At 37.3% G+C, this 22065-nt stretch overlaps 2 protein-coding genes across 2 annotated transcripts; both read left to right on the top strand.

The window, feature by feature from the left end:
• Positions 1-9098: 9098 nt before the first annotated feature.
• On the top strand, positions 9099-11701 carry mrps21 (mitochondrial ribosomal protein S21). Its single transcript, XM_062435988.1, has 2 exons — positions 9099-9199; positions 10793-11701. Exons 1-2 carry the CDS (start codon positions 9117-9119, stop codon positions 10971-10973), a joined length of 264 nt encoding a protein of 87 aa, XP_062291972.1. The 5' UTR covers positions 9099-9116; the 3' UTR covers positions 10974-11701.
• A 2627-nt stretch (positions 11702-14328) lies between these two features.
• ciarta (circadian associated repressor of transcription a) lies at positions 14329-20872 on the top strand. The gene is made up of 6 exons (XM_062435944.1): positions 14329-14554; positions 17241-17591; positions 17686-17761; positions 17886-17964; positions 18077-18224; positions 18511-20872. The coding sequence occupies exons 2-6, from the start codon at positions 17241-17243 to the stop codon at positions 18892-18894; spliced, it is 1038 nt and encodes a 345-aa protein (XP_062291928.1). The 5' UTR covers positions 14329-14554; the 3' UTR covers positions 18895-20872.
• The last annotated feature ends 1193 nt before the right edge of the window (positions 20873-22065 follow it).

The raw sequence follows: 22065 nt of genomic DNA, 5'->3' as shown, positions 1-22065 counted from the left end.
TCCATGGGACATAAAACCGGTAAAACAAATAAAACAAAGAATTGCTGCTTTAGGGCTTGCATATTTAAGATGTTCTGCTGAAATTTTGTCTGAGCCACTTGCCTTATTATCAGCCAACAGTGAAATAGCTTGTAATACTTCTTTAGCTGTGATTTGCACATTATTGCTGCTGGAGATTTTTCCTATGATGTAGGGGTCATTCTTGACACGGAATAGTGCTGCCTCCATAGTTCACCTACATTATATTGTCACCACCAAAAAACCCCTCTATGGTACAAGGTAATGATGTATTGTTCCTGTTCAGAGCTTTCACCTATTTCCAGAAACCAGTGACATCATTATCAAGGAGCTTTTCAGCCATGGAATCTGCTCTCATTCCTTCCTCATGTTTGTTAATATATCGAACTGCATATTTATATTTAGCAGTAGTGAGTTTTTTTTAGATCAAGAACAGGCCCTCCTCTTGGTCTGCCTGCCTGAATCCAAGCTGGTCCAGTATGGTCTACTGGCCTCATATAAAGATCCCACAACACAATCATTCAAAGCACATAGATCCTCACAATGAGATCTTAGGTTACAGTTTACATCAGTAAACAAGACAGCGTCTTAAACAGAGGTTACTCAAGAGGACATCAGGCCTTCCATAATATGAAAGCCTATTCTCATGAGTGAGTTTAGACCAATCCATTTTGTAGATGTTTTTTACCTGCTGAGTCAGCTCAGTGAGACTATAACAATCCATTGTAATGACAAAAGGAATATGATCAGAGTTGGATGCCTCATACACAATCTCTATAGATCTTAATATATCATGTGCATCAGCAATGCTAATGCAATGGTCAAGCCATGATGTTGCCAGGCCTCACTTATGTAAGAATGTGTAGTATCGGGGCCAATTCAAATATATAGTTTAAGACTCACCTCTTTGCATTATCTTTTAATCCTAGTTGAGCATGACGTCCTGAATTTTATTGTGTAACTATATTTGCTTTTATCTATTGTGTTTTTATAGTTTTATGTATTGTGTTTTTATAGTTTTATCTATTGTGTTTTTATAGTTTTATGTATTGTGTTTTTATAGTTTATCATACTCATAATTGTTCTTTTATTTTGTCTCGTGGCCTGCACAGCACTTTGGTCAACTGAGGTTGTTTTAAATTTGCTATATAAATAAACTTTGACTTGACTTGACTTGACCCTTAGGCCACTGTATTCAGCTGTCCAAACGAGTCGAATCAAGTAGACATATTTTAATTTTATAGGCTTTTAGTGCCAAAGTCCCTCTTTTTGTTACTATACTTCCACCGCAGCTCAACAGGGAAACACAAAGAGTGAATTTGATGGTAAAAACACTGTAAATGTGGCAGATATCCATTTGATATGATTAACTCAGACTGCTGAAGCCTCATAAATGCTTCAAATAAGACTGTGTGGAAACACTGTGGATTTTGTCCCCCATCACTCGACACATTGAAAGTGCTGTTTTAAGACAGACTCGAAAAATGATGAAACTGTCCTTTAAATGTTCTTCTGTTATTGTTGTTTTTTGTTTGTTTTTTTTAAGTTGAAGCTATCTGTTCAGTTTTCAAACATCTGGAATGTGCAATCAGATAACAGGTTAATGTCTTCAGGTCCAGTCCCACACTGGACCTGAAGACATTAACCTGTTGCAAAGCTGCTAATGAAAGAGCTAAAGATAAGAAATCCAGCTGGAGGCAACCATCCAGCAAATCACCAATTTTGACTCTTCAATTAAACAATCAAGAAACCAGACAGAGGAGACATACATAGTTTATTATAATCAAACTGCATATTAGTTTTATTAGCAACACACTGACTCCTGCTGCTATCTCTATCTCTATCTAAATAAGATGATGCAAGTTTCATATCTTCAGGGCTACATGTTATGTTTATAAACAAACAGAAATATGAGACATGTTACTTCCTCACTAAAAGTCTTCTGAGACACTTAACTTGTAATCTGTTGTGTGTGTAACTCAGAATTCATGTTAATGTATACAAGAATAGCAGGGCTGCACCTAATGATCATTTTCATTATCAATTAATCTGTCAATTATTTTCTCGATGAATCGATAGTAGTATTTGTTTGTTCTATAAAATGTCAGAAATTGGTCACACATGTCGTTCACTATTTCCAAAAGACCAAAAAACAATCTCTAATGTCTTGATTTGTCCAAATATATTCAGTTTACTTTCACAGAGGACTACAGAAACCAGAAAATATTCACATTCAAGAAGCTGGAACCAGATAATTAAATAAAAAAATAGTTGGCTCTAAACTTTTTATCAATTAACTCAATCATTTGATCAACTAATCATTTCAGCTCTACAGAATAGATCATGCTAATGCTGAAATATTTCAATTCTGATATGAATAATATATTTACAGTGTTTGACTGTATCTTATATTGTCGCACCGACGATAATGTAAATACAAATTCAGGATTGCACAATTGAATTTAAAGCCACCAGTAAGACTCTTTATCACAAGCCATCCCATCCACTGTACATGTGTTGTAATCATATATAAAAAATAGGTCAATCACACATTTTAAGACTTAATAATACTATTGCTAACTATGGTAGATGGTCAAATTGGAATAACAAACAAAATAAACAAAACAAAATAAAGAAATAGTAACAAATAAAGTTAAAATAAATTAATAGTTCATTTAAAAACTATAATATATCAGTAAAATTATGTCAGGGAGAAATTTTGATCCCCAAATGGAATACAAATTGTTATTGCAAACTTAACCTTCATCTGGTTATAGTCTTTCTTTCTTTCTTTCTTTCTTTCTTTCTTTCTTTCTTTCTTTCTTTCACGCATACTCACACTGCCAAGAATACCTCATCGGGTCTGCATCAGAAGGGATGTCTCTGGAAACATGATGCAGTGTATTCACCCAACAAAAGGAGTCATGATGTTATCTGCGCAGGTTGTCTCAGCCTTCCTCTCTGTGGCACCGTGCAGATACAGTACAGTGTAGAATTACAAGCAACATGGGAATTAACCTCACCGGGTGTTTCATACTAAGAGAAAGGACATTTAAAGGCACTTTTTAATTCAAGTTAGATGTACTATCCAGGCCAGCATTCACCGCTGGCTGACCTCAGATGGAGAAAGGGCGAGGACAACAGCAGCCCAGGAATGAGAAGAAGAAGAGAATGGCCCCGATGAAAGGATAACACTGGACACCTCTGTCCCCGTTGCTATGACAACAGCTTCATGAAGCTGTGATTCGACTGAAAGCCATCTCCTTTTACTTAGTTACTATGATAACCGCTGTTTGGTTCCCTGTGCAAAATGGAACAGAATATTTATTTGTGTTTCTGTTCTGTCTTTCGCTTTCTTTGCTCTTTATTAGTGTCACCTTTAAGCGTAGAAACTTCGTTTTAACCTCAAAACATGTGTCTTCTGTCTCTTCAGGAGATGTATGCTATTTCCTTTTCTTAAGTATAGAAATAGTATCCAGACATATCAAAATACTCTTCTTGGATCAATAATGTGTTTCTGATATGTTTTTCTCACAAAACAAGTTTAATTTCCACTTTAAAATCTAATCTTCTCCCTCATTTAAAAATTTCAGTATGTGTAAATATGCAAATATTTCATTTCAGAAGTTTAACTATTGGACACAAAATGTCTCCTGCTTCACTGTAAAGTCCATTCTCAGTGTTTGTGCACTGGAGGGGTCAGTTTTCCATATCACACCTGTAGTTAAATATTGGACCAGGAAACTAGTTGTGACATCATAAATCATGCTCGTAGGTCCATCTCTTAATATCAGATTTTCAGAGAGCACAGAGAAATTTCCACTTTTAGCAGATGAATGTGAAAACAAGCTTATAAATACATCATTCTCCACAGTGGACTCAATTTTAAGTGGAGGGGGACTTTAAGATGATGTTACATAGGTTACAGTAGATTCTTTGAAGCCTTGGGGTTGTCAGAGTGCTAAATGACTTGGATTAAATATTGCAGTTAATTTTTCCAAAAGTATAAACACAGTTTCTTTTATAATACTCTTCTGACTTGTAAATCATAAAAAAACAACACACACATCTCTAAATAATAATAAAAATTAAAACTGCAAGCAGTGTCGAAGGGCCCTCGCACCCCCCAGTTTTCCCCCCAACTGCAACGCGCGCCGTACGTGCACGTTGGTGCGTGCGGCAGTTGCAGGGCTGTCAAAACTGGCATGTAGATGTCTTTGCTCCTGTGCCTTTAATTGAACATTGTGTGATGCGGTTAATGTCTCCACTAGATGGCAAACTAAGACAACAAATGAGTCTGGGTGACTTCTCAGCACAAAGGAATGTGGGTGAAGGGCCAAAAAATCATCAAGATTGAGCATTTTTGCCTGGATGGCCGACTTCCTGTTGGACTTATGGTATGGGTCCAAGAGGCTTTTTTGTGCGTCTGGACATAATACATAGGCGTTGTCGATTTCATTTTTCTATGTCAATGTAGAAGGCGGGGCTTAAACTTTGAAATCTTCCAGGGGGCGCTGTGGAGTCATATTCTCACTTAAAAATCCCAAACTTCGTCAGTAGTCAATCTGTGTGACTGTTGAAGTATGTGTACAATTTGGTGAGTGTAGGAGTTTGGTAAAATGTACAAAATGGATAAAGGCATTAGGGGGCGCTATTGAGCTGTTGTGCCACGCCCAGGGGCAATTATGGTCTCAAATAAAAGTGCTCCTGAAGACGGGAAAGTTGTCTAAACTATGTGGGAAAAACTGAAAATTGACGCAGGAAATGCACAATAACTCACTTCCTGTTAGAGTGAAAATTTAGAAAAAATAATTTGGGGGTTTACCCATGAGTGCTATGAGTCCTGTAAATTTCACTAAGATCAGACAAAGTTTGTGGGCACATGACCTGCTGTTAGGGGGGCGCTATGGAGACCCCTTGCCACACCCATCCCCAATGATGTTGAAATTGAAACGGCGTCACCAAGTGTGACATTTCACGCGCTGCATGTATAAACATCCGACAATGTATGGAGGAATTATAAGGAGTTGTTTGTTTATACAAACAAACGACTGCCACGCCCACCTGGTATAACGTAGATAAAATCTGTCGTAAAGTTTACATCATCAAGGTCTGAGGATGATACAGTTCGAATCTGAAGTCTCTGGAGTCAAAACTGTAGTAAGAGTTTTTTAAAGTACGAGGCCTGAAAATGGGGATAATGGCGGAAAAAATGCACCTGTGATCCAACATGGCCGACTTCCTGTTGGAGTTACGGTATGGGTCCAAGAGGCTTTTTTGTGCGTCTGGTCATGATATATATGAATCCTAAATTTCACTCATGTACGTGTATGTAGAAGGCGGGGCTTCAACTTTTAATGTTCTAGGGGGCGCTGTAGAGTCATCTTGGCACTGAAAAGGTTGCGCTTATACCAAAAAATAATATTCGTGAGTCTTGATGAGTGTGTCCAATTTGGTGAGTTTTAGAGTTTGTCAGTACATACTAAGTGGGAAAAGGCATTAGGGGGCGCTACTGAGCTGTTGGGGCAAAATGTTGGGCAAATGTGGTATCAGATGAAAGAATTCATGATTTTAAACCTACGTGGCAGGTTTCATGATTCTGTGAACATCGTAAAGTCGGTGCACGCCACGCAGCGTGGTCAACTTCCTGTTTGGTAAAAAAATTCCACAAAATTAATTTCCACATGATCCGATGAGAGCTGTCACATATAGAAATTTCAAGCCGATCCGAGAGGATTTGTGGTCACATGACCCGACGTGTGGGGGCGCTATAGAGCCCCCTTACCACGCTTGGGTCCAATCACATTAAATTAAATACATTTTTACCAGCTGTGACGTGTGTGCAGAATTTCATGAGTTTTCATGTATGTTAAGGCTGCCAAAAATGCGCTTGAAGTGGCGGCATAAGAACGTGAACGAGCACTGTTACCAGTTGTAACGCCCAGAAGACCTGGAGAAAGGAGGCAAGGTGGAAAATGAGAAAAGCCTGTGGAAAGAGATTACAGGATATATAAAATGGAAGACAACAAGAACGAAGAAATAAAATATGGTATGGTCTTTTGTAACTGAGGCTGGCAGGAACCCAGTGGAATTTAATGATTGCTACAATGTTTTATCTCTCCTAAATTGGATTTTCTACTAATTTGGAAAACACATCATGCTGATTACCACCTTTGAAAGTTTTCTGTTTTCTGACTTTGCAAATGTTTTTGTAACCTTACATGCCAGATGGTTGGTTACACAGAACCATCTAAAAAGTCGCCCATGGAAACTGTTTGAAAAGGTGCAGGCACTAAAAATACTTGGCGGGTGAATTAACCATCTGTTTATCTCTGTGTTACCTTGAGGGGCAGCTGCATGCGTGACACTGATTTGATTGAACCACTGGTAGTTCGGACATAATTGTGTAACTTGAAGCCTGACAGGATGGATTTTCACGTGAGCTCATGTTGTGATCTCGCAAATCCAGCTGCCTCATACAATATGTAAGGAATGTACAAGCTAAATTTAACTATTTAAAAAATTAAGATAAATATTTTTAACAAGCACCAATATCATTAAACATTTTTCCTTTAAAGATTTGTGACCAATATTGGTCCGCTGTGGGCCTTTTATACTTGTCAGTGCTCTCTCGTGGACAAATTAGGTGATGGCACTATTTTTTTAAATTACCTAAAACATATCTTTGTCATTTCCTTACAGTTTCTTTTGCTACTTATCAGCCGACATATGTGCAGAGACAGATGTACATTATGTGAAATTATCTAATATCTGCTGATACTACCACTGAAGGTAGTTTAGCTCATCTTATTTTAGCGTAGTTTAGCTTAGCTTACCTCAGTGCTATACATTTTGTAATATTAGAGTACCAAAATGGGTCTACCAGTAGACTACGACTCCATGTCAATTTGTGGTACCTTTTAGTTTAGTCATACCTGAGGTGTTATGGGTCTGAATTGGTTGTAGCAGTAGAGATTGAGCTCTCTGCGATCAGGGTCGCAGCTGAAGTGCAGGGCCTCATTCCCATAGTCAGCGAAGCCAAGGACGCCCAGAAAGAACATCCGTACCGAGCCGAAGAACAAGGTGTGGAACTGGCCTATCACCGTAGGAGGCCTGAGCTGCAATACACACACACACACACACACACACACACACACACACACACACACACACACATGCATAGTGAAAAATTAAACATTGCAACACACATGCACATCAATGCGTGCATGGAAACATGCACAGACACTCATATGTACACACACAGACACATATGATGAGTACAAAAAAGCAAAGAAATGCGACATATTAATGTGCATAGACACACAGGTAACACACACACACATACGGAGAGAGAGAGAGAGAGAGAGAGTCAGAGACAAAGAGAAAACACCTTTTGTCAGCCAGATAAATGCAGCTGCAACAGCTGAGGCCCTGAGTGTTGTGTCTTTTAACTTCAATGTCGCACGTGGAAGGTAGGACATTTGATTGTCTGTCGAAGAAATGCTTGCACAGGCACAAATTATTTCCACAGGTACAAAACTTTTTTACAGACGCACAAATTATTTCTACAGGTACACAATCTTTATGGCCCTAGTTTGATCCCATAGGAAAAGCAGCTGAGTGTTTGACCAATATTTATTAAAAACTAATTAATAATTAATAACTCCTTATGTTCCCCCTTATTGTGTAGAATTGGACCATCATATAGTCTGATAGTAAATTATGTTTCTCCTTGCCATGCCTGGCCTTGATTAGGTATTCATGGATGATTTGTTGTGCATACATTTTATACTGAGACTAATTATGAAGAGATGCTGTGGAAAGTTTGAATATGATTATTATGTGAGGGTTAAACATTTTTTTTAAAAGACAGTATTTTGCAGGGAATCTGTAAGAAGACATGATTACACACACTAGAATACTTGAGTTCATTAAGTGATAACTAAAAAGATGCTTTTCAAAAATGATATTTCTCATTACTGATTTTTCCTGTGCAACTCTAAAAACTAAACTCTGATCCTGAAAATCCTCTAAATGATTCATCATAGCCCAATAAACCATGAAGGAGAGTTGTGTTCACATTCAGCATTCTTATTTTAATCTCACAGGTGTTTCATGAACTCTGAAACAAGCTATCGATCCCAAATTAATAAACTATCATCAGTTAAAACATACAGAAGAAAAACAGCCCTCTTGGTTGAATCATGATAAAAAAAAACACACACACAAAAAAATACTGACTTCTTACAACTCCCTATTCTCAGTTATGTATCAGAACGTTCCTGAATTTTTATGTGGCTTTTTGAAGCAAAAGAACTTCCAAGTTGATCAAGTTTCAACTTATGTAATGCCATCCTTTTACATGGCCATCTGTGACTGTCAACAACACAGAAAGTACTGGGGTTTTTCCCCATTTGTGCTCATTGAAGCAGCAGAATCATAACCTGTAGATCGCAAACAAAAACAAAAGTTTTTAAAACCAGATTAAAAAACAACTTCCTGAATCACATCGTGCTGTATGATTTAAGTATGAGTCGGCTTTGTCTTATCTTTACCAGACTAACAAACTGTTTGGCTTTATGTTTCTTTTAATTCAGATTTTAGTCACGAAAAAAAGTTCTGCCTAGCTGTCGCTCAGCTAGGCCTAGCGAACCTTGTTTCAGGCTGTCTTTTATAGTGCCTGAGTAACTTGTAGGGAGCATGCTCAGTCCATCTTACTGAACAATACCAACTGTGGGGTTGAAATGGGTTTCTGGGTTCATTTCTGGATTGAGGCCTTGTGTGAATGCTTTGATGACTGCCTTTGTGTGGTAAATGGGTGTAAATAGATTTGATAATGATTTCAGATGTGGAAATTGACCTGTGGGGTTAAGTGATTACTTAATTGATTCCAATTAAACTGACTTGTCAGTGCTCGGGCCCTAATAACAAACTTCATAACGAATAAATGTGGAGAAAAAAAACAGCACATTTTATTTCAGAGAGCAGTTGAGTACAGCGTCACCTGGCGTTGATTGATGCAGGGTTTCTTGTAAGCGGAACTCTTTATATTTAGTTGTTTCCAGTCTGTCAGTGTTGCTGCTCGCACCGGTCTCATCATGGCGAGACACCTTCGCTTCGTAGCTCGGACAGTGATGGTTCAAGAGGGCAACGTTGATGCTGCGTACTCAACTTTAAACAGGTGACACGTTTGTTTTTATTCTTATTAAAGTAGATAAATAAGATGTGATGTGTTGTTGAGACGCTAACAGTGGCTAACATTAGCTAAGTTAGCCTTCCGCTCAATGTCAGAGGGGTGCGCATGCGCAGTGGTGTTTAACTTGGTCTGATATTTGCAAGAGTATGTTAAAAAAAAATAACATAAGAAATTGTTAAAATGTGAAAGTGAAATGAATCTACAACCTTATAATTACTGTTACCTGTAGTATCACAAATTTAGGTTGCACCAGCAGCATTTGTCTGGTTATAAAATCTGACATCAAGCAATTTTATGTTTTTATATGCTTCCACTAACACAGCTCAAGAAGCCAGTTAATGTATAACTAAAATGCAAATTAAAAATCAAAAAACTCCATGACACAGAGTAAGAGTCATAAGTGGAGGCTGTACAGGTCCAAAGTTGTAGTACATTTAGAATCTAGTAGTGATTATCTTAGTTAAAGTTAATAAAACCAAAACCATTTGATCGTTTCATGTTTGCTCCCTCTATCACTCCTCTCCTTGTCTGCATTGCTCCTGCTGTTGTGCCTCCTCGTGCTCATGCTCTCCACCTCTTTCTTCTCCATTTTCCATTCAGCCTTTCTGCAGAGAGTAATAGTCATAAGTGGAGGCTGCACAGGCATAATATTATAATAATATGCTCAATCTTTATTTCATAATATAGTTATTTCAGAGTCCTTAAAAAATGTTATGGGGTTATGCTTTCTGTCTGTTAGTAAGAGGGTACCTCACACCTCAACAGGGTTTTTGGCTTTGGATCCAGAGCCAGTAATTTTCATAAGATAAGACAGCTTTGTTACATTTACTCATTAATCCTTTCACTTTTGGGTTTAAAAAAAATTGGCTCATGGTTTGTCACAATCCACATTTTCATGCAGGTGCCGATTCAGAATTTCTAGTGAAAATAAAAGATTATAAAGTCTTGATTTGTTGAAGGAAAAACTCTGAGTGCTTTCTAGACTGTGATTATGATGTGTTGGTAAGTAAAGCTTGTGATTTGATTAAATAAATAGCTTGTATATAAATCATAAATTCTGAGGTCTAAACATTATTTCTAAGTGTGTAATGAATATAATTCTTTGTTTGGATTTCTGTAATGAGTTTTGAAATTCATATATACTGTCAGGTAATTTAAAGAACTATGTTTTCAGCTACATTAGAGTTTAGTGTCCTGGATGTCTGATTGTGTCAGTGCCGTGCAGATGAAGAAGTTTCACCATTTGTTTATATAAATTTAGATTCTAGTTCACTGCATAAAGCTTTAACACCTCCGGTGGTATGTTGCAGCTGAATCTTGAAAGACATTATGATACAGTCAATATGCATTTAGCCTCTCCATGACCGGATAAAGCTCCATTTTATATCTGGTAATTCAAGCAGGTTTGGGTCTTTTATGTTTAAAACATGAAAATAATTTACTCTATCAATTTTTAGAATCTGGAGATTTAGAATGAGCACTCTTATTTATTTAGTATTATTTATTTACTTGTTGAATTGACAGTCTTGACCACAACTCAAGTCCCAGCTATTCACACATTTTCTCCACATATTCCAGGATCTTGTCCCAGGATGGGATTATTGAAACAGTGAAGCGAAAGCGCTACTACGAGAAGCCCTGCCGAGAGCGACAGCGGAAGAACTTTGAGGCCTGCAAACGAATCTACCACACTGAAATGGCGAGGAAGATCGCCTTCATCTCCAGGACAAACAGAGATGACCCCTGGGTTGGTTGCTAGCGAAATGGAACATGATAAAACAGAGATGGTATCAGCGGACTGGTTAAGACGAACGCCAGCAAAGTGGAAGAAGCGAACAAAATCAGCACAATGTCACTATCATGTCTGAATGAAAAGTGACTTTCATGTTTTCCCTTGTTTAGTAGAAAGAAGACTCAAGTTTTTTGTTATGTTTGTGCATGTCTTGTGCTTGAAGAGAAATATTCACACTTGGTTATTTGAACATTTTATTGTCTTTCAACATCATGTTAGTAGTGAAGAAGCCAATAAATGTATAACATGTTCTGAAAAAACTGCAGTTGGTGAAGAAATATTTATACCAGTCAAACTTTTAATTAACAAATAGGTTGTTTTGGTTGCTTTCAACGTCAAACTGTTTTTTGTGTGAATGTGGTCTCAGCAGGAGTTTGCAGTCAATCAATTAAGGGTCACTACTCCTCAGTGTGGTATCAGCCACCTCCTGCAAATTCCCATATCAGCAAGAGCTTTCACCTTTAGAGAGCTTTACTGTGTGCACTTGCTCTCTTTCCTCTCCCACAGGGTGAGTTAAAGATTTGCACCATGCTCACTTGTCTCAGATGTTACCAGTTCATGCTGATATCCTGTCCAGAGGTTTCAGTCAACGGGAGAGGAAACAGTATGGTCAATAAGGGATATTTTAAACTAAAAGAGAACGACTGCTGAGGTCTGACCCCCTTTTTTTTTTTTAAAGGGTCGGTTCACCTAAATTTTGGGGGAAAAATAAAAAATCTTATATACTTCTAGTGGTATGTTGCTGTGCAGCTAGTTTTGGTTTCATTTGTTCCAGTTGATAGATCAGATAGATACTTTAATGATCCTTCACAGGAAATTGATTTGTTTACAGCAGCTACACCCACTTAAAGCATTGAAAAATTACATTAAAACCAAAGAAAGTTCCAAGAAATGTTTGGATAATTCACAGACCTCACTGGTAACAGTTTTCATGGGAACTACTATCTTACAAAGAAACAGTCCTTATGAAAACTGTTAATCTGCATGATTACATACTGAGAAGCTAATGATAGTTTTTTCTGTATTAGGAGAATTGACCCTTTAAGAGTTAAAATGTATGGGCTCAGCTGAAAAAAGGTGATATCAGGTGTATCTGTTGACTAATCACGATGTAGTAATATTTTGATCAATACTTTAATATTAGTGGAATCTATAATCACCTTTTAAATCAGTAGGTTGTTGTACAGAAGGTTTCAGTTTGTTCATAGTGTCAAAAAGTTTGAGTCAATAATTTTTTGTTAATTTTCCTATAGATATCGTCTACAAAAATGCCATTTAGCAGACTTATTTGTAGCCAAATGCTCACTGCATAAGCTGGCTAACAGCAGTAGACATGTCCACACAGTCAGCAGAACTAGTCCATAAGTGTTTAAAAAGTGATAACAGTTCTGCACAGATAGCTATTGGTATTAGCCACAGCTGTTTCCGTAGTATCTCTATGAGCAGATAGTATTGACTGTTGCTGTTTGCATGGTTATGGTATCTACATTAAATAGGAGTATGCACACAGCCAAATCAGAGAGGCCAGGTGCTGGGCTGCAAGTGAGCAAATCAAGAAATAAAGTAAATAGCTTGCACACTGCAGGACTCCAGAATCCACTTAACTTATTTAGACTAGCCGGAGAGCAGTGGTGCTCAAATATCACCTTGGTGCAATAAATAAGTTGAATTACTTTTAAAGCAATCAAAAAATCTGGATCCAAATGTCCCTATGCAAACTTCAGAAATACACACTTAGCTTGTGTTTATATGGTACCAAAACAATCTACCATATAAAAAACATTACTGATTGGCCCTTTAGTAGTATGTGGGGACCCAGTTTAGATTGTTTGGAGGCCTGGGCCTCTGCCTGTCTTTTAATTAAGTCATTAAGTCATTTGTGGCCATTTTTGAGCACAAGTTTAAACCAGTCTTCAAAGATGCTTCACCACCTGGCTGAGAGTCAAACTGAAACTGACTCTCCCTCCACAGCCAGTATTGTGGCATGCAGCATCTGATTTGTTCCATGTGTTGCATTCACTGACAGTCCCTTCTTTATTCTGCCATATCAGCTGCTCCCTAACCTTTAACTTGTAATAATAATGATTATTATTATTGTCAACATTATCATTATCCCCCTATAAGCGGCCCTCTCACTGGATAATTATTACATCCTCCTGCAGGTGGCAGCATTATAGTTTTTGCATGTGACCAAAGAAGTGATTCACTCCTCAAGGATATAGCAATCTTGTTATGCAATTATATAATGCTGTTTTCAAAGCTCTCAGTCTCTGGATGTAATATGTCTCTGATCCGATATCTCGTAATCTTTGTCTGTCGCACGTACTTGAGCATTAACAAGAGCACAAACAAAAACTGCTTCAGGATAACATTTACAATTAGGAAACCTATAAGTCACATGTGGCTCCATTTGCTGAGGGTGCACACTTGCTCCTTAAAAGTGTGCAGCCATGAATACATTAAAAAAACATGTTGTTGCTCTTTGATGTTATGCTGGGGTTTAAGGACAAAGATATGTGCAATCCTATTCAATCCAATACAACAGCTCTGCCATAAATTATACCATAAAGAAGCTTATACATGTTCAGTTTCTGTTGACATTAATAGAAAGGTGATAACTATATTTAATGTTTATTATTGAGGTTGTAGTGGGTGGTGCTGTTGTACAGGAGTGCATTATACTGCAAGTGTATAAGTTCATGGGGTGAAAAAAATATTAAAACACCATTCCATATAATGCACAGGTCCATTAGCTTGCGCAGGTGTACCTAGGGCCCTACCCAGGGTCATCTTAGTAAGGGTGAGAAGGTGGTTCTCAGACAGTCAGATGCCAGTATTAACTGAGAAGGGCCAAACCAGGAGTTAGTATTGTGGCAAAAGGTACAAATCATCAGGGGGCAGAGTTATTCCCAGACATCATGTGTGTTTATGTATTCCTCAGTAGCTTGACCATGTTGTTATTTCCCTACCCCCCTTAAAGTATTACTGCAGATGCATTAGGGTCTGATACAGAAAGATAAACGTGATACAGCCACTACAACAGATGCCAGCAGCTGACATGTGCAAGCCTGTCTTGCTCGGCAGCCACACCACCAACACGTGCGGCTTGTGGAGGCGCAGAGGGCTCCACGCTTTTACCAGCCAATCAGCACCGAGGTGGCTGCCAATTGGTCAAGCCTCCCAGCGAATCAGAAAATATGGAATTCCTCGTTGACCAATCGCGGAGCTGGAGCGTTTCCCGCACGTGTAACGGCTGCTGTGCCGCTTGTGTACTTTGTGTACGGACTGAAGGAGAAACCCGACAAAAGTAAACTACACAGGAGTAGAGAAGAGAATAAAGGAGGAGGAGAAGAAAAAGCAGGCAGGCACACAGCGTAAACAAGCTAAGAAGAGTAAACGTCCGTGCCCACTGACTTATATATTTTGGTTTTGAAGTAACTTTTGTCAGACTTGAATTTATTTAACTTGTTGAAGAAGCGTTTACGTGCCTTCCTCTTTATCGTTTGTTTCGTCGTTTTTCGTGAATCAGCATCTGCTCAGTCTTGAAGGTAAGAGCTCTCTCTTCACTAACACTTCTTCTTTCCAAATTGTATATTACACTAAGTGCTGCCTTGTTTTCTGTTAAACGTTAAGCAAGTGACGTTATAATTATTGATACTATTATGGTTTATTTAATAGGGAACAGATACAATATAAATAGACAGGCTAGAACAACTGTCGTATGCAAATATCACAGTGTTTACAACTAAAATATTTAAAAAATAAAAAGGAAAAAACGAAAGTAAGTACGTTGCATCAGCTCAATAAATACAATATAGTACAGAATAAAAAAGAAGAACGTCAAACATGGGGCACGATACTATAAGATACACATAAAACTGGATATGAGTACATTTTTGTTGCTGAATTAACCCAGGATTTGGTGGACGTGGTGAAGTGTGCATACTATTGTATTACATTAGTACTGCACGTGTTATAGTAATATTGAAATGATTAATAATAATGAGGATAAGATATTCCCTCTAATAATCCCACAGTGATGGCATTTACATTATTGCAGCAGCAAAGTGGAAAGCAAGAATAGAAGAGCATCAATAGAGATAATAGGAACAACAAATAAGTACACAAACAGTTGTAGTTAAAAAAAAATTATATATATATATATATATATATATATATATATATATGTATTGGTGTCGAGTGATAATATACCTGAGTTTGATATTGTTATTGCACAGATTTTAAAGTGAAAATATACATATATCTATATATTTATATTGCACAATTGAACTGAAGTAGTAGAATATCCAAAATACTGATATTGCACAGTCATGTACATTGAAAAAGTGCAGTTTGTCAAATTGTCCAAGTGAGGGGTCTGTGTGGTTTTACTGGGAGCAGTGCTGGTTGTACAGTCTGACAGCTGCAGGGAGGAAGGACCTGTGATATCGCTCCTTCACACACTTTGGGTGAAGGAGTCTGTGGAAGTGCTGCAGCATTAATAACATAGACATAGAGCAAACAACGTAAAGAATATAATAAGAGGAAAGCAAACATTCACTAATATATGCCCAGAAATGTTCTTACTCTGCTAAAAAAATAAGTGCTTGCGCAAAATCACCAACGGATTCATGACACGTGCAGCCAATTTGGTTCTCAGCACCGTGCGCGTGTTAGTGAATCAGCATCATTTTAAACTGACAGGCGCGTGTCCGGTATGTGCAATAAGCATACCGCCACGCCTCCATTGCTCTATATAAGGACATCCGTGTGGTGGATCATGAAGAGAGCACCGTGCTGAACAGAGAAGTTGAGTTATAAGCTGATGATCCCGAAAGGTACAAATCAGAAGAATTTAACAACAGCAGGAATTTGAAATAAATGTGTCGCAGGTGGAAGCCAGAAAAGGCTCCAACACCTTTTATGTAGTGTGTCCTCCAGAGTGACGATGTTAAAAAAACAACAACAACAACAACAAAAGAAGCCTGCTGTGCAATAACTGGGTCAGCGAATGCTGTGCCCCCAGAGGTTTGGACGGTGGCACAAGTAAAAAAAAAATAAAAAAAAAAGCTTTGACCACAAAGTTGATGCCAGAACAGAAAAAATAGGGAAACAGGAGAAGGACGAGGAGCACCAGACCTGACAGCCCAGGATGAGAGACTGGCAGCAATTATTCAGACTGTTTTCATAAAGAGGATTTTGTTCAAGGAATGAGGGAGCCGACACCCAGTGGTCATTTATGTCATAATTGTTAAGATATTTGCAATTTTTTCTTTTTTTGTTTGTTTGATCTTTTCATAAAGATAGTTTTATAGCTTGTTAGAGAAGTCTTTTCTTAATCCACGACACATTGCTCTAGAAATGATGCTATTCACCACAAATATGCTGAAAACAAGACTTGAACACCTTCACGTGTCAAATTATATATCATGTTAAATGTTGATTATTCTTTAAGTATTATTGGTCACACGGGGTAACCACTTCGTCAACAGTGGTTATAAACATCTCTTCCCAAGGAGTTTCTGCTTGAGCCACACATTTGGGTCAATTTTGGGGGTATTACACAGACTTTAGTTTAATTTCCAGGAGACTTACCCTACCAATACTTTACCTTACAATTACTACAACCACTGACCCCAAAATCAGCTTTAACCCAATTGGGGACACAGCTTGGAACAGCGCTGTCCCCAATTAATTTCCCTGAAAGTTGACTAAGTCAGAACAACAGTTGGAGAAAATGACTCTTTCAAGGATTTTAGAAAGAAAGAGGAGTTTGGAAAATGGCCTGTAATAATTAAGGACTGAGGGATTTATTGATGACTGATTGGATGCTGGGCCTTGTAAATGCTTTGATTCGCACAATAAAGATAAAATCATATATAGAGTGTGTGATTTATGTATGTGATCTGAAAACTGTAACCCTACTTTTTTTATTTTTAAAGCAATCAAAAAATCTGGATCCAAATGTCCCTATGCAAACTCCAGAAATACACACTTAGCTTGTGTTTATATGGTACCAAAACAATCTACCATATAAAAAACATTACTGATTGGCCCTTTAGTAGTATGTGGGGACCCAGTTTAGATTGTTTGGAGGCCTGGGCCTCTGCCTGTCTTTTAATTAAGTCATTAAGTCATTTGTCCTTTTTCATGTTGCATCTAGAGATTTATTTGTAGATTTATCTTTATTATCTGAATCTCAATGTCCTCTTTTTTATCTTTACTTGTCCACAGATGAATTCACTGGGCAGTTCTTCCAAATGGCCATCTTATGACTCGCTTCCTTCCACTCCGAGCTTTCTCCTCAGCGAGAGTGAGCACACCGAGGACGAGGCGGACATCTTCTCCGAGGGAGAGGTGGACAGTGGAACACACAAATCCTTCTCAGCCGATGAAGTGTTGACGCTTTCTGGGAGTTGCCATGACTTCCCAAATCATTCAGTTAAGTTGTTCTCCGGGTCTCTGAATGACCAGTCTGGAGACTGCACCGGTCAGACTAAGCATCCAGACTCAGCACCTTCTCCCATAGTCGCCACGATAGGTTCATCATCGGCTACACCTGGAGATCTGGCCTTCGCTCAGAAGGTGGGCAAAATCTACGCATTTGTTAAAGTATTTTTGTCAAAAGAATAGCCGATCAGTTGTAGAAGTAATCTAATACTTTTCCTTATTTTTACAGTGTGCAGATTTGCGCAAGTTTATCTGCCCTTTGCTTGATCTTCTACGCGGACTTAAGGCTGGGCGATTTGACAAAGGTAAGTGTCTGAGAAATATCCAACATTCTTATTATGTTTTGTCATTTTTAATGCACTGCATCCTGCAATTCAACCCCTCTATTTGACTTTACATTTGAACACTATCTTTTTTAAATTTTGGCAGGTTTAACCAGTTTCCAGCACAGTGTTGCCATGGACAGACTGCACAGGATTCTGGGAATTTTACAGAAGCCTGAAATGGGGTGAGACCAAGAAGCAAGCCTAATAGAAGTGAAAATTGGGCTATTATCATTGTCACTAATAAACAGCATTCATATTAATGATTTTTCCTTCACTTCCTTTTTTTTTCTACAGTGAGAGATACCTTCATAACCTGCTGCAGATAGAGATGATGCTCAAAATATGGTTCCCTCAGGTGGCACTTCAGCCCACATTAACCCAAACCATCACTCCCAGACTCTTACCACGCTGGCGCCAAAATCAGCTCCACATGCCAGTTAAGGTGAGTTTCAAAATGGATGTCGATACCATCAACAAAGAATACATGTGAAATATATTAATACAATTAGATATAAGAAGGAAGCACAACATTATAAGATGAAATGAGAAAGCAAAACAATTGGAGGAGCTACATAATGCATGCTGACAACAGGGTTAAAGGCTTAATTTGACAGATTAGATTTATATTCAGACTCCTCACGCCTGTTGTTTATCTGAGAGCTTTCATAAGGTGTATAAGACCTTGGTTTGTTATGGTAGTTATTTTTGGCCTCATTTTCCCATTCCAGAAACGAAAGCCGACCTGGTCAGAACCCGACTACTCTGGCACGGTCCCACCCAGGCATACACACTATGATCATGAAAAACAGGGGAGCTGCCAGCCTGCGACATCACTTGATATCACATGTTTACCCGGAGCACTTAAAAAACGGAAAGCTCCCAAAGAAGAAGAAGTTGAAACACCTGTACACTGCTGGGCAGCGCGACTTGAGTTTACAAAGACCACTGGCACTTTAAGCAGACCATCATATTTATGCAGCAAGACGGAAAATAAGAATTCGAAGCGGCCTGAGATTGATCCACCCTCCCCTCGTGGCAGAATGGCTGCTACACAGGACGGTTCAGTATCCACAAGTGCCAACATTACTACAGATCACCTTAGCTGGCCTTAGCTGCAGTGCTACCACATAGAGGTGCCACAGCATGCCAGCCAGAGTGAGGGTAAAACGTGGTCTAAATTACATAAGCATGAATTTTGACGTGGAGCCAGTCTGTGATGGCTGCAAGGCACGTAAAACAGAAGAGGAGGAGAAATGCAGAGAGACATTCATTAACCCCTAACTACCCAGTGTGGCTTACAATTACACTGGATGTATTGCACTATTTTACCATGAACTGTACATATATTGTTTGTAAGTTTTGTATTCACTAAGTTAAAAAATGGAAATACTTATGTTTTTTGTTAATGCAATCTGTGCTCTATTTTATATTTTTTTCATATCATGGAATACAGCACAAAGTACAAGATTTCAGCACAAAATACAAGATTTCATGGCAGTAGTGAAGAACAGCAATGACTATAAGTCAGATAAAAAAGGTAATTTGACGAAGTGACTAATTTTTAAAAAAGATTTAAACAATTCTTTTTTTTTTTTTTTTTTTACAATTTTGTCAACCAAGCGACTAATAGAGAACATAATTGGCTTATTAATCAACCATATAAATAATCCTTAGTTGCAGCCCTGGTACTGTTACATAAAATCTTTAAATCTCGTGATTAAAATGACAGTTGGGAAAAAATTGTCACCAGTCATTGTAACATATGGTCAAACAAAGGCAAGTAGCTGCTGCCAAAAGTGCCAACAAAAATATTTTGCATTTCCATTCCCCAAAGAATGATTCTGTATTTTAGAGCCCTTAACAAGCACACATTATTTGACTCTATTTAAATAAGAATAGATACAGTTGCACTTCTGATAAAGCAGAGAAACACTGCACAGGAAATACTGCAGTTTGTGAGATGTTTGGAAAAACGTTTGACTGGATTTCAAACCTTAAGTTAGTCCAATGAGTGAACTTGTTTTTTTTTTTTATATGAAGACTTGAAAACAAAACATTTTATTAAGGATGTGAGTTTTCAGCAACTCCTTTTTTAAATTAAAAATTATAGAACAAATGTTTGAAAATATGTTTAGTCTTGTGTAAATTGGAATACAGGTAGATGTTTCTGCACTTTGGATGACAATGAGGAAATGTTGCATATCTATCAACGCTTAAGAGTTGTGATAGTTATATCTGCTCACAAGGATCAGTACTTGAAAACTGATTTTTAACAGCAGACATATGAAGTCAAGTGTTTGTTACCCCTTAGATGAGTGCTTCACAGTTGCTTGACTCATCGATTTTTATAGGCAAAACATGCTTATTTGATAATTTTTTTTATTTGAAAATGTATAATTTTGGCACTAAAGATGGGAGCTGTTGAATTCCCGGGCTTATTGTTCACATGAAGTATTTTGGGGTTGTTTCAAAACGCTCCAAATGAGATCTGTGTCATTACGAGGGGGGAAAAAAAGCAGCTTCTGTGTACCATGAAAATGGATTACTGACTTACTGTTATAAATTGTATTAGTATCACTCCAAGTGCTTTACTATTAATTATGAAACATGGAATAGCATGGAGACATGATGAAACTATTTCCATTCCTGAACACACAGTTTCTTCTTGATAATAATATTTGGTTTTTTGTATCATCTTTTTCTTTTTAAATTACATATCATTCATGTTGAATGGCGTTTCATCTCTGGCGTTTTGTCACCAGTCAGCCTTACATATATGTAATACAGAGAGGTAATCATTAATTTGAATTCAATCATGTGAAAAGTTATTTTAATATGGATGATAAAATTGGGACCTCAGCCACATATTACATTGAAATGAAATGTGCTGCTGTGTAGATGTTCCTCATGCTTCGCCGTTCATTGTCACTGGCACTAAGTTATAGTATTTAAAATTGAAATTGTATTCATATGGTGAAGAACAATGGAGTAGTGTTGTGCTTATGTTTTTTGGGTACAGAAAATATTGCACCCTACAGTACGGGCAATGAGCTTTTACATCTTTTTAAATTGTGAAAACTTAGAGTAAAACATTTTTTATTTGTGAGTTATGTGTCTTCTCTTTCTTGGTGTTTCCTCTTGTTCTTGGCTAATGTTTCTTATAATGAAATTGCCATTACTGTTGATTGGGTGAGAAATGCAGAGACTGTATTTTTATATTTTAAATAAATGATGTGATCAATTAAAATTCAAAATGCCCCATGTTCATTGATTTCTGGAATGAAATACATTGACAGATTAATATTATGCATTATATTAATAAAGGATATAGTTATATAATGCAATGCAATAAATGCACTGTAATAAATCATTTTAGTAACTTTTTCATCACTTTAATAACTTTTTCAAATTGGCTAATTAATTGCTGTATTATCATTAACCAATTTAAAAATATAATTATTATTGCGGTACACTAACTCCATAAGACACCATCTTGGTGCTGGAAGGTAACTAATAACTACTTTTCATTATTAAATAATTGTAATAAAAAAAACGTACATAAGTTGAGTATTTCAGTTTTATGGCTATTGGGGAAAAATATTTTAAATTCAAAATAAATCTGCTTAGAAAATATGAAACATCCCTATAGATTAAACTATTCTACCAGTATATAACATAGTAATATTAATCAGTATCAATAATCTAATGGTAGCATGTCATTGAATATGACTGAAAGGGGCCAGCATGATGAAAACTTACTGATTGTTAAAGTTCTCTGCATTTTGCTGATAATACTTCTGCACTTTCTACTTGAGTAAAATTAGGAATGCAGGGCTTTTACTTGTTATTGAGTATAACCAGCATATGAATATATATTTATATATAATAATGATAATAATTAATATGTAACATGGTTGTATTGCCATGTTTGACTTCATTGAAACATCTTAATACTTCCATCACTTTTCCCCTGTGTTACAGATAACATGCAGCAGGTGGCGTTATCAAGAGAAGCTTTTTTTGTTTGCTTCCACCCCCAAAACTTTCTGTATTTACAACAAAAGGGTAAAACAATAATTGTCATACAAAAACAGTAAGAAAAAAAACCCAACTTTGTAAAACCAGAATCATCAGCAGGGAATTTGAAAGTAAATTACTTTTAAATTGAAATAAAATAAAATAAAACATGTAGACAACATTTAGTTTGCTCGTCTTTGTCATGTCTTTTTGTTTATTTTCCAACCAGGGTTATTAAAATATTGAAATTTTCATTAGTTTTTATT

This window comes from Scomber scombrus, chromosome 16, assembly GCF_963691925.1.
Source record: "Scomber scombrus chromosome 16, fScoSco1.1, whole genome shotgun sequence".
Taxonomy (NCBI): Eukaryota; Metazoa; Chordata; class Actinopteri; order Scombriformes; family Scombridae; genus Scomber; species Scomber scombrus.
The sequence above is the reverse complement of the archived record's forward strand: the minus strand, read 5'-3'. Positions and strand labels throughout refer to the sequence as shown.

Coding starts and splice junctions, on each gene's coding strand:
- ciarta (XM_062435944.1), top strand. CDS start 17,241: ATGAATTCACTGGGCAGTTCTTCCAAATGGCCATCTTATGACTCGCTT. Junction 17,592..17,685: donor ATCTGGCCTTCGCTCAGAAG/GTGGGCAAAATC, acceptor TTATTTTTACAG/TGTGCAGATTTGCGCAAGTT. Junction 17,762..17,885: donor GGCTGGGCGATTTGACAAAG/GTAAGTGTCTGA, acceptor AAATTTTGGCAG/GTTTAACCAGTTTCCAGCAC.
- mrps21 (XM_062435988.1), top strand. CDS start 9,117: ATGGCGAGACACCTTCGCTTCGTAGCTCGGACAGTGATGGTTCAAGAG. Junction 9,200..10,792: donor GCGTACTCAACTTTAAACAG/GTGACACGTTTG, acceptor CACATATTCCAG/GATCTTGTCCCAGGATGGGA.